This window comes from Heterodontus francisci, chromosome 18, assembly GCF_036365525.1.
Source record: "Heterodontus francisci isolate sHetFra1 chromosome 18, sHetFra1.hap1, whole genome shotgun sequence".
Taxonomy (NCBI): domain Eukaryota; kingdom Metazoa; phylum Chordata; class Chondrichthyes; order Heterodontiformes; family Heterodontidae; genus Heterodontus; species Heterodontus francisci.
This window is the reverse complement of record NC_090388.1, coordinates 29,485,566-29,504,540: the sequence shown is the minus strand read 5'-3', so window position 1 is coordinate 29,504,540 and position 18,975 is coordinate 29,485,566. Positions and strand designations below refer to the sequence as shown.

Below are 18,975 nucleotides of genomic sequence, written 5' to 3'. Positions count from 1 at the left end.
ATCATTCATGTCAACACCCAATATGCAGCAAATTGCCATGATACCTTCAACCTGCAGCATTCGGTCCTCCCTGGCCTTGTAAGGAAGAAAACCAGAGCAACGGATGATTATTGGGCAAGAAGCCATGCCCGCTATTGCCATAGTTGAGAACTCAATTCGATTATCCTGAACAGAAGCAGAAGAGTGGTACAATGAGGCACGTGCAGTTCCCAGGCTGATGTATATGGGGACTATTGGGGTGCTGAAAGTGTATCTCATTGCCTGGACACGTTGGGTGGGGATCTGCAGTATGCAATGCAGTCTCCAGAATTGTGAGTTCCTGCTGTGTCCTTTACAGTTTACCATCCAAGAAGAGCTGCAGGTTGAAGAGGAGGCACTGGTTCCTTAGGAACCTGAACTTCAAAGAATAGGACATCAGGATGACGTCCACTCAAAGGAGTACTCATTGACAGGTGCAAAGGAGAGATCCTCTCAGAAGTCTTCATCTTTGTGACGTGGACTTCCTGTAAACTGAGACTGACATCTTTCTCCCAACTAGCAGCTAAAGAGGCATTCCCTTAAATGAATGCCCCTTATACTACATGACAACATATCAGCCCTATTTATCCTGTTGTGACTTTGCCAGTAATCATAATCTGAATCAATAGGTCATCATAAAATGAGTGCTGCCTTTCCAGTATGACTATACCCTCCATGAATATCGAAGTATAACATAAATGCACAGTCTATTTTCATATAATAATGGCAAACACTCATTCTTTCCTAGCACTGTGTTTTTCCCAAAAGCCCACACATGCCTTTCTATCATCTGTTCTAGTATCCTTCCAAGTGCCACCTGAGGGCTTGGAATGCAGGAGATGGTTGGCTCCTCCTGCTCTACAAAAGGATCATTGCACTGAACGGTCCTCATCCCTTGGCAACAGGCTTCTGGCTTGAAGCCACTGCTGCATTTCTGGAGGTTGCTCTGGGGCAGCCTAGTCTTGTCTCCCATGTTCATGATGGCCTGAGGGGGAAGGCCAGAGGCATGACATGTAGAGCTGTCAGGGAGATGCATTTCAACCATGGATCTGTGGCTCCACAGATCAGTGCATTGTTCATTCTAATGATAGCTGGAAATCATGTTTCATGCTACATTCTAATCTGCCCCTATTTCATTCAGAGATGCAGTCTGTTCTTCCATGTATGTTGTCATGTTAGGCGCCCACCTGCCAAGAATGAGGCACATTAATTTTGTCATGAATACTGATTTTAAACTGTTGCTGGAGCGAGAAAATGACTTGTTAAACAGATCAGCTGTGGCTGGAAAAATACATTTGCATATTAACAGACAGTGCTTAGAAGGACAAAGGACCATTCCCTAACACATTCAACCCACAACGAACCTTGATCACGATGTATTGTGTGTAAGAGGAGCATTCCAGAGACTACTAAGGTGATACAATGCAGAACTGGTTAGACTGGTCACATGACTAACTGGCTGCTCCAGGGTCTTTTGAACTAGCCCCAGAGAGTTTGAAATCAGAAAGACTATTTGCTCCTGGACTGAGAAGATCTCTCCTGTCTCCTCCCATCTCTTTCTCACAAACCTCTGACTGCACTGAAGATACATGAACCCCAAGCGAGAAAAGTCTCCTGCAGTGAACAAGGTTTAAGAAGAATACTGAGCCCCAACGAAAAGCAAGATCTACCTACAATTAAGGACTCTACAGTGAGCTCGAAAAACCATAACAAAAACTCTTCAGATATTGCCTCAAACATTTCCACTTTATTTCTTCTCTTTTCTGTCTCTATTTGCATGTGTGTATGGTGTATGCATGCTAACGTGGGGCGTTGTATATCCGTAGGCGTCAATCGAATTAGAGTTTAAGTTCAAGTTTAATAAATTTCAACTTTTCTTCTTTAAACCTAAGAAAACCTGTTTGTTCTGGTTTCTTTGCCTTATAATTGAAAAGTGGTGAACCAGGATTCAACAAAGGGGAGATAAAGACAAAGTGTGTTTAAAAATTAAATCCTGTTACGGTAAGACCAGGTGAAGGCTGAGAGGGACTCCTAGACACCTTTCTCACCTGGTCCTAACAATGTGCTGGCACCAAGGGGTCCTTGACTGCTTTTTAGCTGAAGATCTGATGCAATTTTCAATACAACTGCCACTGACTGCATTGGTGCCTGCAAGGAAGGCAAAACTTCCATGATGAGGCCGCAAACGAGAGCTGCAGATTCAATAGTCATACCTGTCATTGCTGCACATCATGGGTGATTGTCCTCAGAAACTGTATATAGGCATGATGTTACTCAAGCTTGCTCTTTTCAACCAAGTACCACTGAGTTTTGGCTCCCATAATTTTGAAGCCATAGGCAGCCTTTTCTTTAGCCTCTGCTTGGAAGGAGGCACATCCTCCCTAATTACCTGCTCAGTGAATCACCAAGTGCCAATTCCTCACTCACTGATCTTACTTCCTCAGGTGAAACATTCTCAGCCGATCCCTGGGAGAGAGGAAACAGGTGCCACAAGTGGTAATTTGGAGAGAGTTGGGGCAAAGGAAGACACTGCAGGAAACAGCAACTGGAAATAGTGGGTGGACTGGTCTCTCTTTCCCCAGACCCACCCCACCTCCCACCCACCATTATCTCCATACGCAGTGAAGGAGACAGCTCCTCCTCCTTTTCCTAATCATTATCATCATCATCTTCCTTGTTGCTATGCTGTGACTGCAGAAAAAGGATGGCAGAAAGTAAAAATATTTGACCATTATCCCCCTCGGGATTAAAGAGATAGAGAAAGGGGATGGAAGGTTGTAGTTTGTTGTTCTTCGTAAGATGTGTGTGCTCAGTTATTAACCTGTGGCCAGAAAGGTGCCTTCAATCTCACGATCTCCCAAGCAATAGTCAAATGAATGCCAACAAACTGCCGGGCCTTGTCCTCAAAGGAGGTGGGAGGTTTGAATATGGGGAAGACTGGTCCAGTGGCCTGCATTTGGTGGCCATTATATGTCAATGTTTCATACAAAAAATTATTAAATGAGGGTAAGACTGCCTGTTGAGTTTGTGGCAAGTGGTGTGGAACAGGTTAAGTCATAGATGTGGGAATATTGTGAATGTTAAATTAGAGGAAGGATTTTTTGTGCATTAGGGGAGCTATGTAGCTAGGATAGGGAGCTAGAGCTGCCAATAGCCTGGGAACGTTATCATTTCCTCATATTGTTGACTACATGTAGGTAAAAATACAATTGATAACACATAAAAACTTAAATGATTCGCAAAAACTATTTAAACTTATCCATGAAATTGCCCAAGTCTTGTTGGTAATCCATCCAACAAGTTTTTACTCCATCGGTGCTTCATTTCTCAGGGGCCTAGAGTTTGGTCCTTGCTCCATTCTTACCAGTCTTCATCTCTTTCTTTACTCTTAATGTTCTCCATGCATGCACAAGCCATTAATGGCCCTTACTACTGCTTTGAGCATGCACAACTCAATCCCTGATCTGTTCACTCCTTTCTGACTTCAGTTTGGTTCCTTTATTTACATGATCCACTCATGAAATTTAATAAAAACAGAATAGTGTTCCTTTTCAGAATGTCCATCCTTTTATGAATTCTGTTGAATTTTATACTCAACATTCCAGAGAATTGCAGTGAAATCAATAATTTCTTCTACATTTATAATTAATATTTGACTGAATTAAAGTTTTGTTTATTGCAACAAAATTGGATTGTAGTATTTTGGCTCATGCACTACGCCTCGAGTGTTGAAGTGTTGTCTATGGGCTTGGTTTGTTCCCAACTGTATAGATGTCTGATACATCTTCTAATCCATAGTCAAAAATATAATTTCAAATCAAATCTTGATTGTTACATATGGATAATGCTTACTGTTGATTTTTTTCCTTAAATGTGTTAATATAATGCAGCATGGCATTATTAATCTTGAACTATTCTTTGAGAAGAAATAATTTTATTCTGCAGATCCAGATAGCCCTCCTGAAAATATAACTGTAACAGTAAAATCCTATGACACCGTTGAGATTGGCTGGGAAGAACCTGCAATTATCACAGGTCCAACTTCTTATCTAATAGATGTAACACCGGTAAGAGCTTTACTTTTACTGGCACAAAAAAAAATGAAACCCATTTGAGCTTCATACCATGTATGCTTAAAAAATGGTGCTCACAACAAAGTTGCCGTGAAATTACTCAAACAAACAAATCGTAATTTTCTATTTTTAATGAGCTGTTTGGATGAATTGAAAATCTTGCTATTGAAATGCGACTGATAATTGAAACCTAAGTTGCTTGTTTTTCCATGAAACTTTATATTTTCCAACTTTAAAAAAATCACCCTCCTTATTTATTGTTAATTTCTTCCCCCACTTTTTTTTTTATCACTTAGGCTGAGTTGCTTGTTTTGCGACTCTTGCCTATATGAGTTTTGAGTCATGAGTCAGCGCGTGTATCCTAGCAGTCCAGGAATTCTCTTGCTACTATTTTGCATCCCTCCATAAGGGCGATCATCTGGCCTTTACTTTGGATCACCCCTCCATCTACAGCCAAATTTGGGAATGGAACCTAAAGAGAATCATTGGAGTAAATGTGTACCCTACAGCTCAGTGGCACTGATTTTAATCCCACCAAATTGCCAGCAAATTATGAAATAGCTAATTTTCAAATATAGTTGTTTTCAGCTAATTTGTAGGAGCTAAAGGCGTAGGTATCCCTGTTTGTGCTGCTGGCAACGAGCCTCTTCCACCAGCTGCACAAACTTGGAAAATCATCAGTATTGAAAATTTTGTTTTTAAACTTTAAGAAATAATTCCTTTAAAATAAATGCTACAGTTGTGCACATTAGCATAAATGCTTGTGGAAAATAAATGTTGCCTTTTTCAATTTTGTGCAACAATTATCAAATTGTCATGATAGTGTTTTAACAAATGATTTTGGAGATTAGAGAAAAGTATTTTGATTGTCAGTATAGGAAATGAAAGCCTGGTTAATGCATCAATAATTTCAGTCATGGTCAGCTCTCAGTGGGGTTAGAGGCACATCTGCCAAAGTGTACCATGTAACACCATTACACAGCTTTGGCTGACCAAATACTTCAGCAGCTGCACTTGAGCACAAACTAACATGGATCTAAATGAAACAAAGTGAATATTGAAAAATTTATTGGTTTCCAACCTGTAGCAATTGTGATAGAAAGCTATTTGGAATCCCAAATATTTTTCAGCTCAATTTCATTGATTCTTTGAAGCAAAGAGATGCAACCCTATTAGATTTTAATGAAGACATAAAATTGAAATTAGAAGATGATAGAATTTAAAAAACGCCAACAATAGTTTTAAGCATAACTTTGATTCAATGAATTGCTTTGAGAGATGGAATCAATATTTCTAAGTCCATTATTCTATTAAAAGCTGATAAAAATACAGAAACAAAATGTATAATCTGGTTTTAGATGCATGTTAGTTTGAAAAGTTTATAGTCTATGAAGTTAATATGTTGCATCAACAATTTATTTTTAATTCCTTCCAGAAAGATAGTGGGGACTTCAATATGACCATTTTTAGAACAGTGAAACAGAACAAAACCTGTGAGATATCTGGTTTAAAGCCATTCACAAGATACTCCATAATCGTCATAGCATTTACTGGCAGAGAGGAAGAAGCTCAAACTCATGGCAAAGCTAGTGAACCAATAATCGTTAGGACACTTGAAGCTTGTAAGTGTTCTTGATCTAAAATATAAGCTTTGCTTTAAACTATTTTTAGGATCTATATGAATGAGGGTATTTATAGTATTTTTGGGTACAGTTTAAATTTTGTGGTTATAATCTTGTTACTTGTGCACAGTGGATAGATACAGCTTAGTTAAAATGTCGAATGATTCTGATGAGAGTGACATTCAGTCGATAGAAATAAAAGAAGGAAGAAAGGTTCCATCTTCAGGTATTCACATGCTATCTGCTTCTCTTAAATGTCTTTCTTTTAATGATTATGCTTCTTCCTGTAATCTCATGTAAATATAATTTCAGCCATTTAATAATCTCCTGCTTTCCTTTTAAGCAGTTTAGATGTCATTCTAGTTTTACTCTGGTATGTGTGTATTTTTGTATTCCTTCCTCCCCTTCCCTTTGTTCTGATCTTTTTTAGATATTGTTCATCGTTAATGTTTTGAGTCTGATGAAGGATTACACCTGAAATGTTAACTTGTCTGTTCTCGCCACAGATGTGCGAAGTGTTTCTAGAATTTAGTTTTTTGTTTCAGATTTCCAACATTTTCAGTTTTTTTTAATTTTTATTGATGAAGTTGGTAGTGATTTGCATACTAAAGATTTATACGGGATAATTTTTATCTTGTTACTCGCCCATTTGTGCTCAAAAATGGAACCAAAATGAAGTAGCTGTTAGTCCTGCTGTTGTACTGCTGCTTTGATGTATGTTCTGATTTTCAAATGGACTTAAATTCTGACGGACTGAGGTCAGAAATAGCCACTAACCTTGTACATATGTGCAAATAGGGTTCCAATTATGTCACTTAGACCCCAATCCCATTTTCACCTTTGCCCATCTAACTAACGCCATGCTTCTGTTCCTACCCACCAACCACAGGCAGCACAAATCAAAGTGGCTATTTTCCAGCGATACTTAAAGGGATCCACAGCTTCTGTCAGGTATTGCTGGAGGGAGCTTTTGAAGACACTTTTCTGACAGTCGCTGGTGGATTTTCCACCTTAATGGAATTTAAAGCTTATGTGGCTGTTGCTGTAGGTTTTGCACACATTTTGCCTGCAAGTTGTTTCTTTCTGCTCCTAACAAAAATACACATTTTTAAGCTGTTGGTGGTGTATGCCAGTTTGCTTTACATCTTTACCAATTTTCTAGTTTCACATAGGGTAAATTCATGAATTTCACACTCCTGGTGGGCAGGCACATGGTATGGGAAAGTGGGCTGGAGAATCAGTATTACCATGCTGTAGCCATACAGCAGCTTTGAGTGCAGCTTCTCATTGGTACTGCAGCATCAGTCAGTTTACCATAAGCACATAGCAGGAATTCAGGTGCTAACTGTGCATGATTTTACAACCATTCAAATTAATCATCATAAAATCATACACTGCATGTGCCCAAATTTTCAATATGAATCCCAGTGGATTGGTCTCCCCACCGGAAGCACAAAGTCAGAAAATTACTCCCTCCTTGCATATCTTTTCAAAGAATGGACATTGGCTGCCAAAATAACTCAACCAAAACCCTGCTTTTCTTTAGTGCCTAAAGATGCACCACAGAATTTTACCCTTCATAAGATACCAGATGAAGTCACAAAGGTCTATGCATCTTTCTTGCCACCATCTATTCCAAATGGAAATGTTCAGGGATACCAGGCTATTATTCACAAAGAAGGAGAAACTTCTGAACTCCGTGTAAACAATCTGAAAATTGTTGACAACAACCAGTCACTCATTGCTGTCATAGAAGGGCTAAAAGGTGGAAATACGTACGCTATACAGGTAAGAATCACTTATTACTATTTCAGTTTGAATAAAAAAGACTGATGTCACACAAAAGATTATGAAAGACATTTGTGTATTATTACAATACATTTCGGGAGGAAGAATAAGGAGACCACATATTCCTTAGAATATGGGGGCTGGATTTTTAAAGCCCACTGAGTGCAGGTATGGAGGCAAGCACGAATTGAAGATTGCATTCATGGACGTCGGCACTGGGACCCGCCACCTCCAGAACGTGACCCCATTCTTAAAGGGGCGTTGGCAGTGAGGGAATGGGGTGGGCGCATACCTCCAATTAATTGCCTGTTGTGCTCATTAAGAACATAAGAACTAGGAGCAGGAGTAGGCCGTCCGGCCCCTCGAGCCTGCTCCGCCATTCAATAAGATCATGGCTGATCTTTTCGTGGACTCAGATCCACTTACCCGCTCTCTCACCGTATCCCTTAATTCCTTTATTGTTCAAAAAGATATCTACCTTAGCTTTAAAAATGTTTACTGAAGTAGCGTCAACTACTTCACTGGGCAAGGAATTCCATAGATTAACAACCCTCTGGGTGAAGAAGTTCCTTCTCAATTCAGTCCTAAATCTGCTCCCTCTAATCTTGAGGCTATGCCCTCTTGTCCTAGCTTCACCTGCCAGTGGAAACATCCTCTCTACTTGTATCTTATCTATTCCCGTCATAATTTTATATGTTTCTATAAGAAACATTCTTCTGAATTCCAATGAATATAATCCCAATCTACTCAGTCTCTCCTCATAAGCCAACCCCCTCAACTCCGGAATCAACCTAGTGAACATCCTCTGCACCCCCTCCAGTGCCAGTACATCCTTTCTCAAGTAAGGAGACCAAAACTGCACACAGTACTTCAGGTGCGGCCTCACCAGTACCTTATACAGCTGCAACATAACCTCTCTGCTTTTAAACTCAATCCCTTTAGCAATGAAGGACAAAATTCCATTTGCCTTCCTAATTACTTGCTGTACATGCAGACCAACCTTCTGCGATTCATGCACAAGGACACCCAGGTCCCTCTGCATAGCAGCATGCTGCAACTTTTTACCATTCAAGTAATAATCCTTTTTACTGTTACTCCTACCGAAATGAATGACTTCACATTTATTAACATTGTATTCCATCTGCCAGACCTTTGCCCACTCACTCAATGTATCTATGTTCCTCTGCAAAGTTTCATGGTCATCTGCACACTTTGCTCTGCCACTCATCTTAGTGTCATCTGCAAACTTTGACACCCTACACGTGGTCCCCAACTCCAAATCATCTATATAAATTGTAAATAATTGCAGTCCCAACACCGATCCCTGAGGCACACCAGTAGTGACTGATTGCCAGCCAGAATAGCACTCATTTATCCCCACTCTCTGCTTCCTGTTAGTCAACCAATCCTCTATCCATGCTAATACTTTACCCCCAACGCCATGCATCCTTATCTTATGCAGCAGCCTCTTGTGCGGCACCTTGTCGAAGGCCTTTTGGAAATCTAGGTACACCACATCCACTGTGTCCCCATTGTCCACCTTGCTCGTAATGTCTTCATAGAATTCCAAAAGATTTGTAAAGCATGACCTGCCCTTCATGAACCCATGCTGCGTCGAATTGTCCAACGGGACAATTTCTATCGAGATGCCCTGCTATTTCTTCCTTGATAATAGACTCATGCATCTTCCCCACTACAGAGGTTAAGCTAACCAGTCTATAATTCCCCATCTTTTGTCTACCTCCCTTTTTAAACAGTGGCGTCACATCTGCTGTTTTCCAATCTGCTGGGACTACCCCAGAGTCCAGCGAATTTTGGAAAATTACCGCCAGTGCACCTGCTATTTCTCACGCCATCGCTTTTAGGACCCTGGGATGCATTCCATCAGGGCCAGGAGACTTATCAATCCTTAGCTCCATTAGCTTGCCCAACACTACCTCTTCCGTAATAATGATTGTTTCCAGGTCCTCACCTACGTTCGTCTCTTTGTCAATTACTGGCATGTTATTAGTGTCCTCCACTGTGAAGACCGATACAAAATAGCTGTTCAATGCCTCGGCCATTTCATCATATCCCATAACTAAATTCCCCTTCTCATCCTCTAAAGGACCAACGTTTACTTTAGCCACTCTTTTTTTCATTTTATATATTTATAGAAACTTTTGCTATCTATCTTTTTATTCTGTGCTATTTTTTTCTCATGTTCTATCTTACTTTTCTTTATAGTTCTTTTTGTGGCTTTCTGTTGACCTTTAAAGTTTTCCCAATCTTCTAATTTCATGCTGAGAGCTCATTAGCAGGTTTGTCAGCAGCAGTTTGTAATTTTTAAAGGCTAGTAAGGTGGAGGGGAGTACAACAGGGTGTTCAAAATTTGAACACTGTGGGGGCCATGAGGGTTATGAGAAGGGCTGATTAAAAGACTGCAGCGGCCAAAAGAAAAAGCTCAGCTGCTTCAAAAGTGCCACAGAGTGGCCATTGCTGCAGTTATAAGATTTGCTTTTCTCACTGGTAAGTGGCAGGAAACTGGAGGGTCATGAGGCTGTTGGCATCACTTGGGCAGCTGTTGTTGGCAGGGGAAGGCCTGGTGAACGCTCAAAGCCCAGCTGATGGAGTTCAGATGGGAAAAGGCTATTCTGACATTGGACAGAGCAACTAGGATGAGCTGCGGAAGATGCAACCTCCTGGACAGCAGGAGGCCAGAAGAGCACAGCGGGGACAGCAAGGAGGAAGGTGCTACCCAAGACATTGGATGCACAGCCCAAGAATCAGCTTTTGTGGTATTGCTTTAAGTGCTGCACTATTGCTTTAAGGGCCGTATCTGAAACGGCTGTCAATCACCAGACAGCATGTGATGCACTGAACAATGTGATCCCTAAGCACTTGCAGCAATCAGCCACAGGAACAACAATGCAAAGCTCCTTCCCAGTATTGCTGTGCGCAAGTTCGGTGTTGGGACTGCAATGGAGCTGAAAATTTTTTTGTATATCCAAAACGTGCGAGTGCAGATACAGCAACTCACCCTGGTCACCCCAAACCTTTTACATTGTGGACACCACAGGTCCACCAATCGCAGGCCTACCGGCATGCAGGGACCTAACATTGGCAACGATTCATGGCATCAACATGATAGTGGCGCAGACAGCAGAACACAAAGACAATGGGAAACAATCTGTGATGAGCAAGAGCAGGCACTGCAGGAGCTGGGCTGCAAACTCAAAATCCATTCAATCCAAGCAGCCAACAAAGCATTGCAGGGTCCACTTGAAAACTGATCTGACAATTGAGAAGGAGTGCAAAGGCCTACGTGAGAAGGTGCAATATCTCTCAGCCCAGAATAAGGGACTAATTGCTCAATTAAATGAAACTAAATGAAAAATAACTGAGATGGACTGCAAGAATAAAGAAGATGTGATGGCACTGAGACTTTGAGAAGCATTTAGCATAGCAGATGGAGATACAGCATAAAGGCAACCCACGGTATGGTGAAGATTCTGTTCTGCAATTGGAGAAGGAGCTAGTACAGACAAGGTTAAGAGTAGCAGAAGCGCCAGTGGGTCCAAAAGAATTTTGGCAACAAGGATCATTGGCAGTGTCATCTGCCTAGATCTACTGGCAGATCAGAAGATCCACTGGAGGAATGCTGTTAGCGAGCTACAGGACGAACTGATGGTCGTGCTCCTTCGAGGAGCTGAAACACAGGCTGAATTGAAAGAAATTAAACAAAGGATGTTGGAACTTGAAACACAGAACCAATGAGCAGTAACCAGCTATGTCGAGCAGAGAAGAATTGCTTGATGGGCAAGAAAAAATGAAAGACGCAACCCAAACTCAGCGTTGCCACTGACAGTCAAAAGACCATGAGACTGTACTGCAACCACAAACCAAACCTACAATGACCAGGTCGGAGCATATCATCAGACTTCCAATACACATTAGAGATTTGTAACCTTATTACTGTACATTTTAAATATTTAACCCCTTTTTTACCTGTTGTATGGTAAATAGTTCTGATCATTTTATGAAACATTTTCAATTTAGAAAAAAGGGGATGTTGTGGTATTGATTTAAGTGTTGCAGTATTGCTTTAAGGGGCCTATCTGAACCAGCTGTCCATCACCAGACAGGATGTGATGCACTGACCCAAGTGACCTCTAAGTTATGTTGCAAGCAGCCATAGGAACAACAATGAAAAGCACTTTCCCAGTATTGCTGTGTACAAGTTGGTATCTTCAATAAAAGAACCTACCTTTTGGATTCGCTGATCTTGTCTGTGATTTTGGTGTGTCTGCATTATAACACAAAATACATCAGCCACCTGCAAATGGCAGAGCACCACTGCCATAGGAGGATGGGCCTATCCAGGCAGATGGTCTCGGTCCTGTGTGCTCTGATCTACAACACCTGAGGCGTTACGGACCCCAGGATAGTCCCTAACAGCAACCGTCAAGGTCTCCATTGCCCTAACTTCAATGCAGCCGGGTCGTTTTTCAGGGATCAGCTGGGACCTAGGTGGCATCTCGCAGTTGGCAGCTCATCAGACATGTGTTATGGCCAGGTGAGAAAGAGGTCTAGGGTTCCCTTTCAGCCTTTACTTAGTCTTGCTGTAACAGAGTTTTATTTTTAAATACACCATGTTTTAGCTCCCCCTTGGTGGATCCTTGTTCACCACTTTCCAATTATAAGGCAAAGAAACCAGCACAAACAGGCTTTCTTAGGTTTAAAGAAGAAAGGTGAAATTTTATTAAACTTAAACTCTAATTCAGTTAATGCCTATGGATACACGACGCATCCACACTAGCATTCATACGCAATACACACATGCAAATAAAGACAGAAAAGAGCAGAAGAAAAATAAAGCGGAAAGGTTTGAGGCAATATCTGAAGAGTTGTTGTTATGGTTCTTTGAGCTCACTCTAGAGTCCTTGATTTTAAGTAGATCTTGCTTTTCATTGGGACCCAGTACTCATCTTAAACCTTGTTCGCTATAGGAGACTTTTCTGTCTTGGGGTTCATGTGTCTTCAGTGGGTTTTGGAGTTCTGTGAGAAAGAGATGGGAGCAGACAGGAGAGGTTGTGGTGAGCCAGCCAGGAGAGGTCTTTTCAGTCCAGGAGCAAACAGCTTTCTGCAGACTCTCAGTTCAAACTGTACAATTCAGAAAAAAACCCAGACTGCCAAGCAGGTTAGTCATGTGACCATGCAGGTTTGACCATATCTGATTGTGGATTGTATTGGATTGGGGATAGCTCCTTTGTTCCAAACACTGTCTGTTAATATGCAAAAATGCTTTTCCAGCCAGGGGCTTGGCAACCCCTTGTCACAGGCCTTCTCTTCTTCCCAACAACAATTTGAAATTTAATGTCCATGTGGCAAAATTAATGAGCCTCATTCTTGGCAGATGGAGGCCTGCATGACACATGTAACAGATGCCATTTTTAGGAGGGGAGCGACGACACCCACTTTGACACAGCTGGGCCTGCGCAGGGACAGGGGCACTCGGTTCAGTCTCCATCGCTGGATTCCCCCAGGTGCAGGGCATTATCGCTTGTGCCCATGTGGCCATCAAGGCACTTAGTGACTGGCCAGTGAAATCCATCAACCGGAAGAGATTCCACTGCCTCAACATCAACCAGACTGCAACCAAAACAACAGCTTCCTCCATGTGTGCGTTTGCTTTCCTGACAGCTGTCGTGACTCCTTCATCCTGCACCAGGATATAGAGGCACTGGAGAAGGTGCAATAAAGATTTACAAGGATGATATCAGAATTGAGCGGTTATATCGATCAGGAAAGGTTGAACAGGCTGGGGTTTTTTTCTCTAGAAAAGAGAAGACTGAGGGGTGACCTACTTGAGATTATGACAGGGTTTTATAGGGTAGATGTAGAAAAGATTTTTCCATTTCCAGGCGAGACCAGAACTAGGGGCCATAAATATAAGATATACATTAATAAATCCAATAGGGGATTCAGGAGAAACTTCTTTACCCAGAAAGTGGTTAGTATGTGGAATTCACTACTACAGGGAGTAGTTGATGCAAATGGCATAGATGCATTCAAGGGGAAGCTAGCTAAGCAGGTAAGGGGAAAAGGAATAGAAGGATCTGTTGATGGAGTTAGATGAGGAGGGGTGGGAGGAGCATAAACACCAGCATTGTCTGTTTGGACTGAATGGCCTATTACTGTGCTGGAAATACTTTGTAATATGCTGTATAAAGACTATTCAGCATATTTTTCTGTGTGTGTAAATTTATATTTCTTTACCCACAGTGTAGTAAAATAATTTTTTAAAAATAACTTTGAGTAAATATATCACTGATTTTACCTTGGCCTGGTTAAATCATTGATTGCTAAATACAGATGCTCATTTTCATTGCAAAAACACATAGACCGGAAATTTATGAGCATGCCGCAAATCGCGGCGCTCCACTCGTGTGGATGCGCCATCGCTAAGACCCCGTGATATTTCGCGCGGGGGCTCATTTAAATGGAGGGGATGGAGCGGCTTCCCCCAGTGACGTAGAGGGGGCAGCCGCTCCTTCCTCAGCATCAGCGTTCGGCGCCAGCGCCATTTTGAAAGGGCTTCAAGCCCTTCAGTGATATTTGAATTTTTAAAGGGATATTACAATGAATATGATTTAAAAATTTAAATAAAAGCTGGAGGCCCTTTCAGCAACTCCACCCCCTCCCCGCCACCCCACCCATGTTTGTTTTAGGGCCTCCTAAACAACACGAACTTTACCCCCCAACCTCATTACCTTTGGCCTTCAACCCCTACCCACCATCCCTACAGCCAATAAAAAGTGTTTTCACCGCTTCCCCTCCCCTCCACCCCCACCTCCTGACCTGAAGATTTCACTGCTTCCCTGTTACGCCTCGGAACTCCGGACGGCGCGGGACTTCCGGCTGGCAGCTATAATATCAGTGTGGGATGGCTACTGGGACAAGGTAAGTTGATTTAAATTTATTTCCATTGATTTTAATATGTGGGGGAGGGGGGGCCGCACCAAGGCCTCACCACCGCCGGTAAAATGAGGCGGGCCCTTCTCAACGTCAGGGGTCGGGGCGGGCCTCTCCCGGAAGAATTTTCCGGGCCCCCCCCCCCCCCCCCCCACGCCGGAGGCTTCATAAAATTCAGCCCATAGGGGCAGACATGTGATCATGTAGCTCCGCCAGTTGGCGCGATATTTCTCAACACTATCAATGAGAAATGCTGCACAGGTTGCAACACCTGTCTGCTCCCAGGGAATCAATGTAAGTCTGCCAGTGGCGCAATGCAAATACATTTCTCCCCCAATAGTTCCCTTTAATGGTGGTTTTTGAAGATAAGAAAGTATTTGACAACCAATATTTTGACTGGCTTTAATGAAGTAACATTTTTGAAATCTATTGAGGCAAATTTTAACAAACAAAAACAGGTGAGTTTGGGTCGGGTGGAGCTTGAAGTCTTAGAAATCAGATTCCCAAACCAAACCCACCTCCAACCTGCCTACTTGCGGTTTTAAATGAGGTGGGAAGGTGGGCAGACAACCAACCCACTCCAAGGAAGCTGGTTGGTACTTCAAATATGATAATGAGGGAAACCCAGCAGCTACATCCAGACGAGGGCTTGGAAGATCCAGTTGTGTGCCTTTACACCTACCTGCCGGATCCAGCATACCTGCCTGAACAACCTCCATGATGAGGCACTCCACGCCCAACCTTCCCCTCGAGGCCTCTGACCCTCACACTCACACCTGCTCTGAAGCATGTGATTCCCCCCCCACGACCCTCACTGGGATCAATTGCCCCCTCTACCCCCCCACCCCCCCAACCGAGACCCTCCCCAGCACGGACCTACCTTGGTCTGCAGCCTTCACCAACCTGTACCCCTTCCGACTGGAAGCCAAGTCTGTCAATCAGTTAAAATTCCAACCTTCAGGTTCCACAATCCTTCCTGCTCCCAACGGTTCAGCTAAGTAAAAATCCAGGCCTGTCTTTCTGTTTATAAAGTGGGGAATATGATTACTTGAGAACAGCACATTTTACTATATCGAATGATTATACTGAACATTGTTAAGATGCCCGATAGTATTCCAAAGTATTCTGATTTAATCATTAGAAGGGGAGTGATGCTGAATGAGATTACATTTTAGCAGTTTGTTATGAGTTAAGTTTTGTCTGTCCTAGTGAGCTTCCTTTTTCAATTTATTTAAATGCCACTTCTTATTTTCCAAGGTCCGTGCTGTTAATGGAGCTGGTGTTGGGCCACAGACATCAGAACAGAAAGTAACCATGGATGTGAAAGGCAGGTATTCTGATAACTTTTGCATAATTTGCTTCTCAAGCACTGCACTCATTACCTCCATGTAACTGAGTGCAAAAGTAGGAGGGGTAACAGTGAGAATAGATATGAGAACACATTCTGGGCATTAGTAACATGCCTCCAAACCTTTTCTCTTGCCAAGGACTCCAGACCCAAAATGCCTTGGCTATGCCATATCCTCAGAGACCAGAAAAGCTGCTGCTGTGTTCGATGTAAGGAAAAGAATTTTTAGGAACATAATCCACATTTTGATCACTGAAGGTACCGATTGATTGAAAGGGAGGGAAATATGAAGGCCTTCAGAATTATATAGTCAATATTTTATTGCTAGAAAAATTGTTTTGCAGTTGTCATTAACTATTTGTCATCATACATATAATAATCACTATGAATTGTGGAAGCTCACAATGAACAAAGTATTGCATACAATATGTTGAGCATCATGCTTTATTTCTATGCTTATGTAGCAGTTAAACTGACGTAATGTGGTTTTGGTGTGGAAATAGATCATAGGCCGGGATTTTGTCAGGGCTTTGGTGATGGGCTGGGATCAGGAGGGGCAGGAAAATGGCATGGAATGGTGTCAGGAGAGCTCCCTGATGCAGTCCTGCCACCAGGCCATTTTCCCAGCAGTGAGAATGGCAGTGGTTCAGCCACCCACTGACCAGAGGCCAATTGATGGCCATTTTCCTGTGCCACCGGCATTTTGCCAGTGGAGATGTGGCCCTCACACGCGTGCATGGGGAGGCTGCTAGCTGCATGGATGCGGCCCCCAAGCAGCTTCCCGGGAGGCGGGGTGTGGGGGGGTTTGTGGTGCGGAGGTGGGTGCTGCTATCGCATCCGGGACCTCCATGGCTCAAGGAGGGGGCTCCCATTCACCTGAAGTCCTGATGCTGCCACTTGTAGAATTTCTGCTCCAATTGCGGGAGCCTGTCTGCCTGGCCCTGGCACAGAAACAAATTTTTTTATCTCCCGTGAGAGGGTATCTCAAAACGGAGGCGCCCTCTGGTTCTCCTTGCAGCCTCAGCAGCAGGCTCCTCTCTCGGTGACACTGCCAAGTCTGCAGAGCTGCCGGTCCTCTGGCTGGGCCAGCAGCACGGAGAGCAAGCCTACCATTCTTAATTGGATGGCAAGCGTGGCAGTGGCCTTTTAAGTGGCTGCCTCCAGAAAGATTGATGACGTGGTCGCATTGACACCCACGTGGGCTTAGGGCCTGTATATGGTCCCAACATTGGGACTTGCTGTATTCCAGCAAATCCCAGCCATAGAGTCATATCAGCACAGAAGGAGGCCATTCGGCCCATCAAGTCCATGCTGACTCTCTAGAGCAATCCTGTCAGTCCCATTCCCCCACTCTATCCCCATAGCACTGCAAGTTTATTTCCCTCAAGTGCCCATTCAATTTCCTTTTGAAATCATTGATTGTCTCTGCTTCCACCACCCACATCGGCAAAAGGTTCCAGGTCATTACCACTCACTGCATAATAAAGTTCTTCCTCCCATCCCCCTGCATCTCTTGCCCAAAACCTTCAATCTGTGTCCCCTACTCCTGTACCATCAGCTAATGGGAACAGCTTTTCTTTGTCTACCTTATCTAAACCATTCAGAATCTTGTATACCTCTATCAAATTTCCCCTCAGCCTCCATTGCTCTAAGGAGAACAACCCAGCTTCTCCAACCTAATATCATTCCCGGAACCATTTTGCTAAATCTCCTGTGCACCCTTTCAAGGACCATCACATTCTTCTTTTTGTGTGGTTGCCAGAACTAGATGCAATACCCTAGTTGTGACATAACCAGAGCTTTGCAAAGGTTCAGCATAACTTCCCTGCTTTTGTACTCAATACCTCTATTTATGAAACCCAAGGTCCTATCTGTTTTGCTAATTACTCTCTCAAAATGTCCTGCCACCTTCAAAGATCTATACACATGAACCCGCAGTTCCCTCTGTTTCTGCACAATCTTTAGAACTGTACTATGAAATCTATATTGCCTGTCCCTATCCCTTCTGCCAGAATGCATCACCTCACTCTTCCCTATATTAAGCTCCATCTGCCACTTGCTTGTCCATTCTGTTAGCTGAACTATGTCCTGTTGCAGTCGATTGGTATCTTCCTCAGTGTTTGCCACACTTCCAAGTTTGGTATCATCTGCAAATTTTGAAATTTTATTTTGTATTCCAATATCCAATCATTTATGTATATCATAAAAAGCAATGGTCCTAGCACTGACCCTTGGGGAACAATACTGTCTTCCATCCTCCAATCTGAAAATTTACCACGACTTGCTGTTTTCTGTCCTTAAGCCAATTTTGTATCCAAGCTGACACTGACCCTCCTATTCCATGAGCCTCAATTTAGTTAAACAGCCTTTTATGTGGTAATTTGACAAATTCTTTCTTAAAATCCATATGGACAACATCCATCACGTTCCCCTCATCAACCTTCTCTCTTACTTCATCAAAAAATTCAATTAGATTAATCAAACACGATCTAACTTTTACAAAGCCGTGCTGGCTCTCCTTAATAAACTCAAACTTCTCCAAGTGCCTGTTAATTCTTCCCTGATTATTGTTTCTAAAACCTTACCCACCACTGATAAACTGTTAAACTGACCAGTCTGTAGTTATTCGAATGCGCTAACACCTTGCTTGAATAAGGCCGTCAGATTTGCGACTTTCTAATCCTCAAAAACAACCCGTATCGAGGGAAGTTTGGCAGATTATGCTAAGCTCTTCCGTTATCTCCATCCCCACTTCCTTAATTAACCTAGGATGCAAGCCATCCAAACCAGGCATCTTATCCACTCTAAAGTACAGCCAGCCCTTCCAGTACATCCTGCCTATCAATTTTCACCTCATCCATTACCTCTGCCATTGTCGCTACTACCAATATTTTGTCAGCATCCTCTTCCTTAGTAAACACCAATACAAAGTACTTATTAAATATTCCACCCTTGCCCTGTGTCCTTAATAGACCCCACCCCACGTCTTACTACCTGCTTGCAATTTACATGATGGTAGAAGATTTTTGGGTTCCTTTTTATATTAACAGCCATCTTATTCTCATATTCTCTCTTTGCCAGCTTATTTTCTTCTTCACTTCCCCTTTCAACTTATTGGATATAGCTTGGTTTTCACTTGAAGAATTCACCTGACATGCATCATACACCCTCT

General features: G+C 42.6%; 1 protein-coding gene across 9 annotated transcripts in view; it reads left to right on the top strand.

Annotated features, from left to right (window-relative positions):
- ptprq (protein tyrosine phosphatase receptor type Q) overlaps positions 1–18,975 on the top strand; it is a 297,632-nt gene that overhangs the window by 196,780 nt on the left and 81,877 nt on the right. For all 9 annotated transcript variants that reach the window (XR_010976839.1, XM_068050461.1, XM_068050464.1 and 6 more), the window contains 4 exons: positions 3,964–4,085; positions 5,527–5,713; positions 7,260–7,501; positions 15,713–15,782. Coding sequence is in view for 8 of the 9 variants with exons in the window: in XM_068050461.1 (XP_067906562.1) it covers positions 3,964–4,085; positions 5,527–5,713; positions 7,260–7,501; positions 15,713–15,782 (621 nt within the window). In the remaining variant the exon portion in view is untranslated. The remainder of the gene's footprint in view (positions 1–3,963; positions 4,086–5,526; positions 5,714–7,259; positions 7,502–15,712; positions 15,783–18,975) is intronic.